The 16,034-nt window shown below is 41.1% G+C and overlaps 1 protein-coding gene and 1 long non-coding RNA gene across 4 annotated transcripts in view; one reads left to right on the top strand and one right to left on the bottom strand.

Moving 5' to 3' along the window:
* Nucleotides 1–649: 649 nt before the first annotated feature.
* Nucleotides 650–7,468, top strand: LOC148129823 (uncharacterized). Its single transcript, XR_015750634.1, has 3 exons — nucleotides 650–742; nucleotides 4,697–4,770; nucleotides 7,366–7,468. It is a non-coding gene; the product is annotated as an uncharacterized LOC148129823 (long non-coding RNA).
* Nucleotides 7,469–8,408: 940 nt separating this feature from the next.
* The window catches only part of DPY19L3 (dpy-19 like C-mannosyltransferase 3), a 29,192-nt gene continuing 21,566 nt past the window's right edge, over nucleotides 8,409–16,034 (bottom strand). For all 3 annotated transcript variants that reach the window (XM_026675919.2, XM_087971521.1, XM_087971522.1), the window contains exons 17-19: nucleotides 12,227–12,359; nucleotides 10,604–10,762; nucleotides 8,409–9,692 (exon numbers count right to left, since the gene is read on the bottom strand). In XM_026675919.2, coding sequence (XP_026531704.2) covers nucleotides 9,522–9,692; nucleotides 10,604–10,762; nucleotides 12,227–12,359 — 463 coding nt within the window. In that variant the 3' untranslated portion in view covers nucleotides 8,409–9,521. The remainder of the gene's footprint in view (nucleotides 9,693–10,603; nucleotides 10,763–12,226; nucleotides 12,360–16,034) is intronic.

Here is a 16,034-nt window from a genome sequence, read left to right as displayed (position 1 = left end):
TAAAACTGAAACTCCTCTCTCCTCTGCTTGTATTTTGCATTTGGAACAGATTTCTTTTCAGGTGGGGAGGGTGATTAAAACTCCTTAGCATCAGAGCATGTTAATAATAATATGCTAAATACTAATACTCCGATGGTCATTTCGAAAAATCCTTTCTTAGTGAGTAACTAGAAGTGAAGAGAAACATACGTGCCAAATTTCAAGTTTGTAGGATTTACGGTTCTGGAGATTTTGTGATGATGTATGAGTGGTATTTTCATTTTTATGTATATAGCTCAATTTCATCCCTTGCACTCATCAAATAACTGATTTTTCCCACACCACCAGCCTTAGGTACCAGCTCAAGGCCTGGAAAGGAAGAACAAGATAGTAAAGTTACAATCCATTGTAGTGTAGCAGCGTTGGGCATTTGTTATTCAGATATTATCTGCTTGAACAAATTTAACGTGACATGAGTTGATATCAAAAAGGGTTGGAGGTTGGGTGGGTTTTTTTTTTTTTTTTGAGTGATGTTAGGATTATAAAGAGTTTGTTTTGGTATCACCTGAGTGATTCGTCTTCATTTAACGGGCAAGAAGACAGTTTAAGGAATTGCAGCCGACAGAAATTCCACACTCGAGTGTTTTAATCTCCTGTTCCTTGTCTCTCTAGATGCCGCCCAGGAGCATGTTTTTATCATGTGAGCGACAGCTGACGTGTCTGGGGAAGAGCATCTCCGATGATCAGGATGAAGAATTAAGAGGTAGCTTTTATTGTTGCGGCTGTCAGTGTTAATGATGAAGAGACAGGGGATGCTTTCGAGAACGCCATTTGAAATATTAATGAAATAATTTTTCAAAGAGTTCAGAAGATCATATTTTAGGAGCGCCAGGAAGGGAGAGAAAAACAACTCTTTCCCTCTCTCGCTCTGCTTTTATATCTAAAGGCGTTTTTCTCTCTCTCTCTCTCTTCAGCTTGACAGCTTGTAAATGTTGGTTTTATAAGAGGCCTGTGAGGGATTATGGTTAGAGAATCATACGTTTCTATCGGGTGTGCGTGTGTGTGTCTGCAGGGAGGGGTCAAAAAAAGGCAAGATGGCGGCCACAACAGTGCAGTGCAGCCATCATTTTTTTCCCCACACAAAAAGATGAGTGGGCTTTCTTTGCACCAATCATAACATTCATAAAAATAGGTCGAACTTTGAGTTGCCATGTCCGTCTTTTTTATCATGCCCTATAGATTGTCCTTGACTTACGACTGCTCATTTAGTGATGGGTTGAAGTTATGACCAATCCCCTCCCCAAAAGATACTTACAACCTGGTTCCAAACGTTACAACAGCTACCCCTCCCCATGATGGTGTGACTGCATTTTTTTGAGTGCTTGGCATCCAGCCTGCGTTTACAACCATTTGCAATGTCTTGCAGTCATGTGACCATGATTTATATATATATATTTTTTATATGAAGACTTGGATATATATTCTGAAGATTTACTTCCAGTTTGGGGCAAAAACGCCCCATAGCGAACAATGGGTTCACTTAATGTCCACTGTGTTTGCTTAATATCAGTTGCAAAAACGATTGTAAAATAGAGTTGGTCAGGTGGGTGACCTGCTTTACGACTGTCAGGACTTACAACCATTATAGGCAGTCTCCATTACAGTCATAAGCCAAGGGTTACCTGTATAGTCACCTCTGATTTATACAGACTATGCATTAAGCAAGTTTTGAGTTGGGCAATGATCCCATTGGTGCATATGTTAAGGTCTACCAGAGAGGGAAACCTTAGATCTTTCTGGAAGGATGCTGGCAGATACAATATATATTGATCCTGATCCAGAACTCACCTGGTCTGAAAATGTGATTGTAACCACCAAGTTTGTAAAACCTGATACCCATTTCTTTCTCACTCCTTTCCCACAGTCCATTCACATCAAAATTCACCTCCCCAGAGATTTCAGCCATTTCTTGAGATGCTGTCTCTTTATTTTATTTTGTCTTTTAATGTCCCCATAATCCCTTGCATTGGGGTAAAGTCAGGGCGACTGAATGGAGCTGAGTGTTTACTCGCCGGATGCCCTTCCTGTCACCAATGCAGAGTTCGCAGCAGATAATATATTCATTGTATGCAGAGAGAGAAATATCTGCCACTGCCTAGAATCGAACTCACAGCCTCCTAATTGTGAGATGAGAGCTCCATTTCTAGGCACCACTCAGATGCTATCTCTTTATCTCCCCATAAGGTCCTTCTCTTCAATGGTGAATACTCATTTGCTGTTAAAGCTATGGAAATTGATCAGCTTGTCTCTTACTATAATTCAATAATAAAATTTTTAGGGAAAATGAAAGCATCAAAAGGGTTCCAGGTTGCCCACCTCTATACCGATTAAGGTTAAACCATTTTCTGTGTTTCTGCATTTTTGTAAGCAGCAGAGAGCTATGTGGATGGGGTAGTGCATATATTTATTGAATGATTAAGTAGATAAATACATTCAGCCCACTATTAAGAGATCTGTTATGACCTCCTGACAGCCAATCAATACACCTTTGGAAATTAAATAAAACTTCATTAATATAGACAAGTGCTTTAATAAGTACAGAAATGTATTGTCTGAATTAATGTAGATTGTTGATTATAAGTACTAATAATTATATCGATTACTAATAATCAGATTCCTCTCCTTTTCCACAAGACATTTGTTTGCTTCTGCATATCCTTAAAAATCTCTAACAAAAGTAGCAGTATCTACTCATATAGTCACAACACTCCCCAGGTATAAAATGTATTTTTCCCATTTCCTCAGTTTCAGGAATCAATACAAAATCAAAGTTCTGCCTAACAAAGTGAAAACATTGGAGGAGTCTTTGAAATTGAAATTAGAAACAGGGGTCATCTTCACGATTCATGAATATATATTTTTTTGTCTTTTAATGACCCCATAATCCCTTACATCAGGATGGAGTCGGGGAAACTGAATGGAGCTGAGTGTTTACTGGCTGGATGCCCTTCCTGTCACCAATGTGGAGTTTCATTCAGCAGATATATTGTCATTGTGCCCAGAGAGAGAAATATCTGCCGCGACCTAGGATCAAACTCACAGCCTCCTGATCGTGAGAGGCGAGAGCTCCACCTGTGCACCACTCCTTCATGATTCATGAATTGATTTTAAATATATATTGATTTTGTTTTATCAACAAAAATAAAAGAGAAAATAGAAAAACAACAACAAAAAATACCTCCAGCACTAACAGCAACAACAACAACAAAATGACCCAAGTATCAAATAAATTTAACATTAAACATATAGAATCCACTCCTGCTGGATGCTGAAAAAAAAAAAGCAACGATGAATTCTCCTCCCCTTTACATAACAAGTCTACAAACAGTTATAAGCTTTCCCAACCCTATTTAACAAGAATATTGTGTTAAATAAGAAATATTCCATATCTGATAATCAAATCAACCTAAGATCTACCGTAATCATAATACATACGTACGTATGTCAACAGGTTAGGCTAAATGTTACACTAATCTAATCCCTCTATTAACCACCTGTTATTTAACATGTAAAAACAGTTTACGAGTCATGAATTTGATCATGAGAAAGCATAGTTGGATTATGACTGTTGGGTGCTGATGGACAATGGGAGGGTTAGGGCTAGGTTAGGGTTAGCGGTTAGTGGTGGGATTAAAAACTTTTTACTATTGGTTCTGTGGGTGTGTCTTGGTGGGCGTGGCAGGGGAAGGATACTGTAAAATCTCCATTCTACCCCACTCCAGGGGAAGGTTACTGCAAAATCCCCATCTCTCCCCACCCACTAACCTGCTTTCCAGCTCCGTTCTCCTGTGCAGGGCAACAAAACAAGACCCAGCTGATCAGCTGGGACTCAATGGGAGGCAGAGAATAGATGGGGGCGGGGCCAGTCAGAGGTGGTATTCCAAACTACTCAAAATTTCCGCTACCAGTTCTGCAGAACTGGTCAGAACCTGCTGAATGCCACCTCTGTTAGCGGTGAATAACTTTTTCACTTATTAAATATAATAGAATATAAGAGAGGTGCCTGGTGTTCCCAATCTTCACGTTTCAGTTACAGATATCCCTCTATTATGCTATAATGTTGGTTTGACTTGGAGAAGACAAACTTTTGAGATGTTTACAGGGGAATTACAGAAAAGATCTTGCCCCTCCAATTCTCCTTGGATGTATGTAAGAAAAACTAAAATATTGCTATCAACACAGACTTAGACAGGCTCGTAAGAATCCTTTCAGCTCAGTCCATGCAGTCATCTGACATCTTAGCAAAACCAGGTGCAGCGAGAATTTTATACGTGCCAATATGGAAAGATATGTCAGTTCCCACAACAGATGGATGGGGAAAAGGGATCGAATTATCAGACATGGCAAAAGTAACTATTTTAAGGAAATTTGTCCTGCTAACCCTGGCTTTGGGGTTTGGATGATGAGCTTAACTTGTTATACAAATGGCTAGTAGCTACTAATTATATGAAAGTAAAAAGTGGAGACTGTAATTTTTTACTTTGTAATTTACTGCACTGAAAAAAACTTGGAAGTTACTACTTTTTTCTTTTTTTCTTCCTATCAACATTTCTTTTCCCCTTCCTTTTCCTACTTCACTTTCCCGGTCTTTATTTCAATTTGTATTTTACACTAAGATAAACTTCAATGCAATCTTTTTTTTTAAATAACATCTTAGGAAAACAATGGAAGGGAAGCCAACATGTTGACAGGAACGTCTCGTGAAGCTTGGAGCATCTCGCTAGAGATTATGTAGGTATCTTTCCTAGCATCTGCTGTGTAAGATTCTTTTTAATTGGAGACATCAGGTATTGATGTAAGAACATGGGAATTGCTCGTTTTATTGGAAGACAGAAAAAAAAATCCAGACAAGGCCAGAAAATGCCTGCATTTCTCCTCATCTTCAGTAATGTAATGTATTCAGAAGTCACCTTTTCCTGGGGCAGAATTTCTCAAATAAATCATGGGCTTAGCTATTTTTCTTTATTTAAGGCAATTCTGCGCATGGTATTTGTGACCTCAATTTTAGCTCTACTTTGGTTAAAACAAAAAACAACAACAACAACAACATAAAAAAGCAGGGATTTTGTTTGCAGCATTGCTGAAAACGGCTTGGATCATAACCTTTGAGAAACGCTAAGCTGCAATAAAAATGATAAGTGTGGCGATAAATCCTGCAGAATATAAAGCTCTTTGAAAAAAGGAGAGAAATTAATGCAGATTTATTATAATTTATTTTAGCAGGGGAAAAAAAACCCGGTCAACGGTTAGCGCTTGGGGAAGTTTTTGTGGCTGATCAGGATGACTGGGACAATAAAACATTTGCCTTGGAAAGAAAAATGCACAAATAAGGAGTATATTGGTGTCAGCTGGAGTAATAGTTAATATTTATGTGTCTGTAATTGTTTTTTTTTTTAAACAAAAGCCCTTTCTTGTTTGTGTTATATGTACAAAGATGGGATTGCAGTTGGGTTTTCTTTTTAAATTTGTATTTTGCAACCATGATGTGTGCTCGAGGCTCAACAATCAGTTGTGTTTCACAGTAGTAACCAGTTTTTGCTGCTGGGTTTAAATTCCAATTGCCTTTCTAAGATTTGAGACAGGATTGATTGTAACAAAGCAGGTATACAGAGCTTTCTTTCACATTTGGCACAGCTATTGCACAAATTCTGTGTGTCCTCCACAAACCAGATAAAAGATGGATTTGCATTTTTAAAATTCCTCTGCATTGTCGGTTAAAGTATATGCTCAAGGATTTAAAGGAATGTTTCCTGAAAGGGATTTTATTCAAGGACCCATGTTAATCAATTGGGGAGATGTTTTTCCAGGACAACTGCTTGTTTTCATGCCTGTTTTTAATTAAGCAATATTCCATACCACTTTTTTTTCCTGTCAAAAAGAAAACAAAAACAAAACAAAGTATTACTTTTGATCAATGACAGCAGACATGTACTAGTTAAAAGTTCAAGCCATCATTGGCCACCCTAAAAGCTTTGTGGAAGACCAAGTTGATTGATGGCTCTGAATGGCCCCCTGGAAGGGATTTGGCTGAGATTCCAGCTGGGGAAAGCTTGCAGTGGCAGATGGCCAGCGAAGAGGAGGAGGAACTGCCTTCTGTACTAATCCAAGAACATGTAGGGCAAAGAAAAAGACAGGAGTAGAGAAGGTCAGCTAGACTACTGGAGATGAGAAAGCTCTCCCCATCTTGATGGGCTGCACTGGAAAGCTGGCTATTTATCACAGCAGACAGATGGAGGTGTGGCCGGGAAGAACGTGTTTGTTTTCTACTCGTGATTCCTGCCTCACTCTGGACTGACACCATGTTTGGAATCAAATCATGCCTTGGAAACTCTGGACTTTTCTTCCCTCGTGAGCTCTCTTGTGCGTGGATTTTTGTTTTGCCTGGTGGATTTGTTTGGTGGAGTTATTTTGTTTGAACGACTTTCAAGTGCTGTGTGGACTATTGGGCCATTGCTCTGTGGACTAACCTTGGTCTGCTCGTGGCTGGACTTAATTGGGACAGTTCTGGGTTTTGGTGAAAGGAATTGCTAGGGAATATTAATAAACTCACTAAACTGCAGTTATGTTGAGAGTGAGTAGTGAGTGAAATCAGTAGTGGGATTCTACCGGTTCGGGCGAACTGGTAGTAAAAAAAACAGCTACCGGTTCGAGGGAACTGGTATTTCTTTTTTTTCCTCCCAACGATCAGCTGTTATGACGATCAGCTGTGCCGGGATCCCCCTCGCTGTCTTACTGCTTACCCAGGAGACTTGCACGCCCCCAGTGCACTATTTGTTGCCTTCCTGGGCCTCAGATTTTGCTCCAATGGAGTGCGGGTGTGTGCTGCACACCCAAAAAGAAGCCACGCCCACTCAATCACATGGCCACACCCATCTAGCCACACCCACAGAACTGGTAGTCCAAATGACCCAAATGATGGTTCTCTCTTGAGAAGCTAGAAAATGAGCTTTTTTTAAGTAAATGGGGTTAAATGTATTATGTGAACTCTGCCGAGCTGACCTTTTATCTGTGTAGGCAACTTGGGAGAAATGTAGGCATCACTGAGTCAGCTACCCTATGAATTTAGCATGAATTAAATTTTACCTTTCCCATTGACCAATCTAGAGGCTGTTTTCTTGGCAAGATCAAGCGTGCATCCCTGTAGGCTTAATTAAAGTTTTAGTACTTTACTGAAACACTTTATTACTGAATTCTGCTGAACTGGCAGGGGACTCCAACCTCATTAAGGGAAAGGAGAGAAATTATTAAGGGATTTTCACACTCTTAAAACAAAAAACACGGTCGAGATACACCTTTGACTTAAAACCTCGTTCTTTTTCGTTGCAGAACTTCCTGCCTACCTGAATTTGGTGTGTGATTGACACAATCACAACTATCCCAAGGATATTCCCAAGGACAATTGCAAAGAGGAAACCTTTTCATTAATTGGGAAATGGAAGACAGCTTTGTTGGGGAGCTTTAATCTCATTACCCATCTTCATTTAATTAAATCTGGGAGGTGCTAGTCGAAACCCTGTTTCTTGTATTTAGAAATTAATTGTAGCAATTTTCTTACATGAATTACTCAAATCGGCCAAAGATACCCCTAAGGATCCCTTTGATGGCTTTCCAAAGGCATATGGCAGCCACCACAATTTGTAACACCGGCTGCGTTCCACTGGGAATTACTTTTAGTGCTTAAATTAGGAAGGCAGAGAGATCATTGCCTTCTTTACTTACCATCCATTTCAATAGGGTTTGCTTAAGAGGACATCCTAAGAGAGGTTGTGCCCACAACGGATGGGCGGCTACTCAAAACCTGGAGAAGTTCTGCATCAAGCAAACTCTTTTCTTCAGTTCCGTATGCAATGTTCAAATTAGCGATAATTCCAACGACTTTCTTAAAAATAAGGCACTACAAAATTGATGGTAAAATAGAAAATATTTACAGGTCACGGTTGCACTGTGGGGTCCTTGCTGTATTCTTGCTTATTTTCTTGTAGACATTTCATTACCCAACTAAGGAACAATATCCCAGCCAAGGAACTACCAGCTCAGACAATCTAACAGTAAACAATAGCTTAATCAAGGAAACACCAAGAATACTCTACCAATACTGACAGGACAAGCTACTTGTACATAAACAGATAGCAAATCCCACTCCCGTAAGCACTGATGACGTTACTTAGTTGGGTAATGAAATATCTGCAGGAAAGCAACTAAACTCAGAGACCACCAAGGACCCAAGATAGATGTCTTCATTAAACTTCAAAAGGTGCCCAAATAAGACCTTCTCGTACATCAATGATTCACAAAGGGTTTGTGCTGAGTGGTGTATGGATGAGTCTTTGGAACCACAAAATCATATTTTCCATTAAAAACCAAGTATGTGGCTTTTTTAGGATAATTCTTTATAGTATTCTTTATCCTCCTTAGGACGTTACACACTCAAAATGAGGTGGAAGCAGAATACAGAAACTGAACATGGTTTTATATCAGAGCATTTTCATGTGAAGTTTCTTGAACTCCTCGAAATATAGGTCATTGTATTTTACTGCACTCTATTAAATCTCAATTACAACATTCTATGCCTAGACAAATCAACAATTAAGCATGAAAGGAAAGAAAGCAAATTGCTACTCATAGACTTGGCATACGGTGTAAAAAGTCCTGCTAGTAATAATGGTTTGAAGAACCACAGACACTGAAAATGGGTAGGAGTGCAGTGACCACAAGCACTTGGGTGTTCCTGAAATTTTTTGCTGGATTGAGTGTTTAATTGTTAATAACGCTTCCCCTGCTAAAGCTTTGAAGAAAATGGATCCATCTACTACAGCTGATACTGAAGACCAAGGAACCGAGAGTTGAGAACTGAATTTCTTTCTATAATAGTCTTTCCCAACCGTGTCAACTTTAAGACATGTGGACTTCAACTCCCAGAATTCCCCAGGCAGCCAGGAGAATTCTGGGAGTTGAAGTCTACATATTTTAAAATTTGCCAAGGTTGAGAAACACTGCTCTAAATAGTCCATTCCTATTCTCAGTCCTTAACAAGGATAGGGAATTGTAAAAGGTCGAAAAGACTTCCAACTTATAAGGCTCACGAGTACATCAAGCTGTAACAGAATTCCCTAAAGACTAAATGGGAAGACTCACAGAGGCCCTTAATGCATGGGATGTAGATGAGTAGGGGGTGGTATTGCCATAAAAGACACTTCCCCATCTTTAGATCTTTTTTTAAAATCATAGAATATTGGGGTAGAATTTATGAAATATTTGCCTTTCATGATCTCTGTTCTATATATATCAGCGGCCTCTGTCAACTAGTTTTTGATAACTTACATAGATTATGGGACATGTAAAAATGTTACAAAAGGGAACGTTCTTGCATTGTCAGAGTAATTAAAAAGTAAACACTTTCAACCAATTGAAAACAATTTCCCTTTTTTTAAAAAAAGCCACTTTTATAAACTAGCGCTTTCTGCGACTGGCTGTAGCAAAAGCTATGTGGTGTTTTGATGTCGAGCCAGTTTGTAAACATGGAATGTTTTGTTGTGAAAGACTTTAGTAAAATACATCGTGTATGAGGGCAGATTTCTTTTGATTTCCTCACAGAATCGAGGGAACGGTGAAGGTTTGAGATCAGGATCATCTTCTCCTGGACCATCCATCATCTGTAACAGAAAGTGCAAGGCTGTTTATTTTTATTTTACTTATTTGTATCCTGTTTTATTATTTTTACAAATAACTCAAGGTGGTGAATATATCTAACACACCTTCCTCCTCCTATTTTCCGTACTACACCTGCAAGGTGAATTGGCACGTGTACACATGCACGAGAGAGAGGGGGGAGGGAGGGACAGAGAGAGGGAGGGAGGGACAGACAGAGAGAGAGAGAGACAGAGAGGCCCAAATTCATCTAGCTGACTTTCGTGCCTAAGGTGGGACTAGAACTCTCTGTCTCCTGGTAATTGGCCCAAAGTCACCCAGCCAGCTTTCCTAAGGTGGGATTAGAACTCATTGTCTTCTGGTGATTGGCCCAGAGTCACCCCGCTGGCTTTCATGGCTAAGGTGGGACTAGAATTCACAGTTTCTAGTCATCTAGCCTGGTATCTACATTATTAGACCAAACTGGCTCATTTAGATCAAGCAAGGAAACTAAAATAGTATACTATGTCAACCTTCCAACCACCTGATTTATTTATTAGTTTTATTTATTTATTAATTAAACGAATATGCCGCTACTGGATTGGTTTCCCACATCCATCCTGCAACAGTGCTCGCCTGTTTTCTGAATTTCAAATGTGTCCACCAGGCCAAAAAGGTTGCGGACTCCATATGTAATTGCTTTGTTTCCTGGTTCACGATGGATTTCATAAAGGGCATCCCAGGGACACGTAAAAGAATAATTGAATTCTTGGAGTTACTTAAATGCAATTCGGAGCACTGATGTTGGTGGAATCTAGTCCAGATCTGGAATCCCGCGGAGCAAAAAGAGAAACCGCTTGGAATCTTTGTTATGCAGGAAATGGGCGAAGGTGGACCCACCCTAGCAACTAGACAACTGGCTTTGGAAAAGACTTACGTGGCCATTGGCAATATCCAGAAGGTCACGCAACCGACAACCCCTGCTATGCCTTCTTTCGTAACAAATGCTGTCCTCCAAGATCACAAAGTCCGTGCCAAAAGATCTGAGGATCCTATGAACATCTTCGGGTGACCTTTTGGCATACACCTGATAAACCTGGGTGAAAGAATTGGGTTGAATTGCTTTATTAATTCATTAGATGTGGGAATAAAAGATGACTAAAGGACGGGATGTGGTGGCCCGTCGATTGGAAAGGTTGGCAGTTTGAATCCCTAGCGCTGCATAACGGAGCGAGCTCCCGTTACTTGTCCCAGCTTCTGCCAACCTAGCAGTTCAAAAGCATGTAAAAAGAAATGCAAGTAGAAAAATAGGGACCCCTTTGGTGGGAGGGTAACAGCGTTCTGTGCACCTGTGGCGTTTAGTCATGCCGGCCACATGACCACAAAAACATCTTCGGACAGCGCTGGCTCTTCGGCTTTGTAACAGAGATGACACCCGCCCCCTAGAGCCAGAAACGATTAGCAGGTATGCGCGAGGGGAACCTTTAAAGGATGGGAACAAGCTATACACACATGGAGATCAGTCATGTTTAGTCACAATAGTCTCATGGGATTGGAACATCGGTGTGGCATCAGTGGAGGGGGCAGGGTGGCATCACAGAGGATGGGATTAAAATAATTTAGCAACCAATTTTGCCCAGGGTAAGGTTGGCTGTTGTGGGAGGCATGGCCCGTCTCCATCCTCCAGCTCCGCCACACGTGGGATAAGCCTCCTGCGATGGTCAACCTGACCCTGGATGAACCGGTTGTAAAATTGCACCCCCCGCCACCATCAAAGTGGATCCTAGGCGCTGCGTTGCCATGGAGAAACGGAGCAACCGGCACAAGGGGAGGAGGAGGAGCAGGGAGAAGAAAGAGGGAAAGTGGCTGTCTCCTTCCCTTGCACCAGCCGCTCCGTTGCCCATTTCTCCATTGCAGCACAGTACGATGGATCCACTTTGATTGCAGATGAGTGGGTAATTTAACAACTGGTTCATTCAAACCGCTGCAAACCGGCTGAATCCCACCACTGGCAGGACATTGGCACAATGTTGATGACTGGGGACAGGGCATCAACTCTCCCCAACAGTCCCAATTTCTCATAGGGCCCCTTGGGAAAATTAATTGCCCACCCCCGATCAATAGCCTTAATATCACTTGCTAGAAAAATACTGTTTTGGATCCTCGAATGCAGATTACATGTTAAAAAGCAAGGTGAGATGTTCAGGGTGGCTTTAGAGAAAGCCAAGGAAGATGGGACATTATTGCTGATGCACGCTGGATAATTGAAAAAAAAGGCAAATATACAGTATTTATATATATATAAAGTGTGTGCTTCGTCTGTTTTAGAAAAATTGTGTTTTTAGGGGCCAAAATGTTTCTAACACCTCGGTGAATACGCCAATGTTAATAAGTTTTATATTATAAAATTTGTCTTCATCGCAATGAGCATGAAAGGAAGAAAGGAAAATTATGTTGGTGATATTTGTTTGAGGGAGGAGGGGAAAAAAATGGAACTGTTATCCACCATTGCTAAAAACGAGGACAACCCAAGAAGCTGGCGAAGGTCAGATCCTCTTACCTGCTTTGTTCTTTCTCGCAGACTCTTGTCTTCATAATGGGGGTGATTGGTTAAAATTCTTCCAGTGCAAAGCTTAACCCCGGCTAAGAGCTGCATACTTCCTGCAATCACTGCTTCCTTTGGAGTGTTGGACCTGAAGCAAGATTAAGATTCAATTCAGAAGTGATAGGATTCATCTCTTTGCTACTTTGACCAGCTTACGATCCAGGATCAGATAATGGTATAATATCGAATGTTGGGTTTACTACTGCCTTTATCAGTACAACCTACGAAGGTTGCAGTCATGAAGGAGACCAGAAAGCATCAAAAATCCAGACGGTTGAGATCAACAAAGTTCCATGCCTACTTCCCAAGTTGGTTCAAGGAAATTTGGGTCACTAGACGGCTTACAGCAAGGGCTGGCAAGTTTTTTCAGGCAAAAATCAAATGATTAAAAATAAAATAAATAAATCAGGGTTCACTTGCAATGATGAGATCTCAAGATGTCACCTCTACGACCACTAATTAAATTCAGTTAGTCTGGAAATCTATAGGGAAGCAGTGGATAGATATTCTTCTATAAATGAACATAAATTTGAGGGGCTGCCACAAAGGGGGTCAATTTATTTTCCAAAGCACCAGGGGGCAGGACAAGAAACAACGGATGGAAACTAATCAAGGAGAGAGAAGCAACCTGGGATTGTGGAGGAACTTCTTAATAGTGAGGACAATTAACCAGTGGAACAGCTTTGCCTTCAGATGTTGGGGGTGTTTCATCACTGGAAGTTTTTAAGGAGAGACCGGACAGCCGCTTGTCTGAAATGGGATAGGGTCTCCTGCTTGAGCTGGGGGTTGGACTAGAAGACCTCCAAGGTCCCTTCCAACTCTATTCTGATTGAAATGAAAAGAGTTATCTTTCTGCCTCCGCGTTCTTCCTTCCAGGGGAAAAAATGCACTTGAAAGACAGACACACAGCCTGGCCATCTGTTTGACATTTCGTCTCATCAAAGCTTTTTTGCACATAGGAAAACAGACAGTTGTCCTTCCAAAATCCTGTCTGACGTGGGGAAATTCCCGAAGGGCAACCTTGCCAAATAACCAGGCACAGTACACCTCTTTTATCGTCCTGCTACATGGCCACGAGGATGCTGCCATGGTCATAAATGTGGAAAACGGACATAAGTCACCTTTTTCAGCGACGCTGTAACCTTGAGTGGTCCCTAAAGGAGCTGTTGTAAGTCGAGGACCACCTGTACTAAAGCATTGCCCCCAGATAGCCACTTCATAATCATCTACTGGAGATGTTCTCCAGATGATCTGATGCATAGCCCTTGGGTATAAATAGGTAAAGTGAAAAATAAAGGCTCCCCTCGCACATCCGTGCTAGTTGTTTCTGGCTCTAGGGGGCGGTGCTCATCTCCGTTACAAAGCCAAAGAGCCAGCGCTGTCTGAAGACGTCTCCGTGGTCATGTGGCCGGCATGACTAAACCCCAGAAGGTACACGGAACGCTGTTACCTTCCCACCAAAGGGGTCCCTATTTTTCTACTTGCACTTTTTACATGCTTTCGAACTGCTAGGTTGGGAGAAGCTGGGACAAGTAGCAGGAACTCACTCCGTGACGCGGCGCTAGGGATTCGAACCGCCGACCTGCCGACCTTTCTGATCAACAAGCTCAGCGTCTTAGCCACTGAGCCCCTGTGTCCCGCCCTTTAGTCATGTTTTATTCCCACATTTAATGAATTAATAAAGCAATTCAACTCAATTCTTTCACTCAGGTTTATCCGGTGCATGCCAAAAGGTCACCCAAAGATGTTCATAGGATCCTCAGATCTCTTGGCACAGACTTTGTGATCTTGGAGGACAGCATATGTTATGAAAGAAGGCATAGCAGGGGTTGTCGGTTGCGTGACCTTCTGGATATTGCCAACGGCCACGTAAGTCTTTTCCAAAGCCAGTTGTCGGGACCAAGGGACCAAGAACGACACGGAGAGTTACATCAGAGTAGCTGGAAAGGTGGGATGTCAATAACCAAATAAACAATATTGCTTCAGATCAAGCATTGCTGACACAGTTTGCCTCCCACTCCTCAAATCTTTCACCCTGAAGCAGCCCCTCAAATGCTCAACTTCAGCCTTCCTCAGCTAATGTGCTTCAAACGACCAAACGGCAGTTTCCCATTACAGAAAGACGAAGCAATTTTTACAAATGTCTGGATAAATGATGTATAAAATGAAAGGATAATTTGTTTTTATAGGTTTCTGCCAAGCTTCATACCCAGGCTGCTCAACCCTCATGCAATTTATTCTGCAAGAAATGTCACTAAATAATGACAAGGACTTAGAGGTCAAACTGATTTACATTATGTAATTTAAATGTCACTCCAAGCAGACCTGATGGCATTTTGAACAAATAATCTCATTTATTTTGGAAGCTCCAAGCTTCAACAAGTTAATTACTGTTAAACTAATGGGGGGTAAGCTGAGCAGAGTATAATGTAAAATGGGAACCTCTGTTTTATCTACACTTTCCAGTATTATAGAATTATTATCAAATAACTCATTTGCAACAGAAAGCTTCAATGGGAAGTACAGGAATTTTGGGGAAAAGACAGAGTTTTCCCTTCCTTTGGATCTTTTCAAAAATAAAGATTCATTTCAACATTAGAGGAAAGGCGGCAGTATTTCTGTGCTCATTTGGCAATATTTAATTGCCAGTGTTACAAATGCAGGTACTGCAACCCTAAACTCTCCTAATTTGGCATTACTTTGACATAGATTGAATGTTTCCTGATGGTGCATAAGAACAAAAAATGCTGTATATGAAGCTTAGCCTAGGACATACCAAAAAGGGGAAAAAAACTCTTTAAGAAGCTTAAGCTTTTGATTTTTAAAAAAAGAAGGGAAAAACACACCTGGGAAGATAGAAAAACTGCATGTCGGAAGTCAAAGGATTGTGTACAGAAATGCTGAATGAGACAAGGCAAAGTCAGACTGAAACTTATATGAATTGGGATAGAGCTGGAAGGGACCTTGGAGGTCACGTAGTCCAACCTGCTGCTCAAGCAGAAACCCCTATACCATTTCAGACAAGTGGCTGCACAGTCTCTTTTTTAAAAACTTCTAGGGATGGAGCACCCACAACTTCTGAAGTCAAGCTGTTGAATATGATGAAATACTGGCACTCCTCGACTTATGACGGGTTTGATTAGTGAGCATTTGAAGTTATGACAGACCTACCTTGAACATGGTCTACTTACAAGCAGCGCCAAAGTTCCCATGGTCAGGACCCTTCCACAACCACGTGACTAAACTCTTAGCTCTTGGCAACATGGTGGCATTTACAACCATTTGCAACGTCCCACACTCACCTGACCTTGTTTTATAACAATTTTGAAAACTACCACTTATTTCCAGTTTTGGGCAAAACCGCGCCCGGAATGAATTATGGGTTTGCTTTTCGACCCCTTTTACAACCACAGTGGCCACTATACAACCGCTGCCTTCACTTAACGACTGTCGCAGAAAAGATTTTACTACCTGTGCTACTGAATTACTGAGATCTTATTAAGTCTGACTCCCAACTTCAGGTCAGAGGCGTAAATTGGTTGCCAACTGCTATTCCTGCAAAAGTAATTAACTTCTTCAATGCATAATGTTTCCCCTCCACGCCCATAAATCCCATGTAACAAATCACAAGGAAAAAAAAGGTAATTTAAAAGGAGGAGGCTAAACAACAGTTCTGTATTCTCCAGCCCAGAACTGTGTTGAAAAATGGTGTTCGTTGCGACTTGTCAAATCCAGTTTGTGGCTGAACCCAAACACCCATGTA

Source organism: Notechis scutatus, chromosome 9, assembly GCF_049901735.1.
Source record: "Notechis scutatus isolate UNSWTSFEM ecotype Mainland chromosome 9, rNotScu1.2, whole genome shotgun sequence".
Lineage (NCBI taxonomy): Eukaryota > Metazoa > Chordata > Lepidosauria > Squamata > Elapidae > Notechis > Notechis scutatus.
Note: the sequence above shows the minus strand (reverse complement) of the source record. Positions and strands in the feature narration are given on the sequence as shown.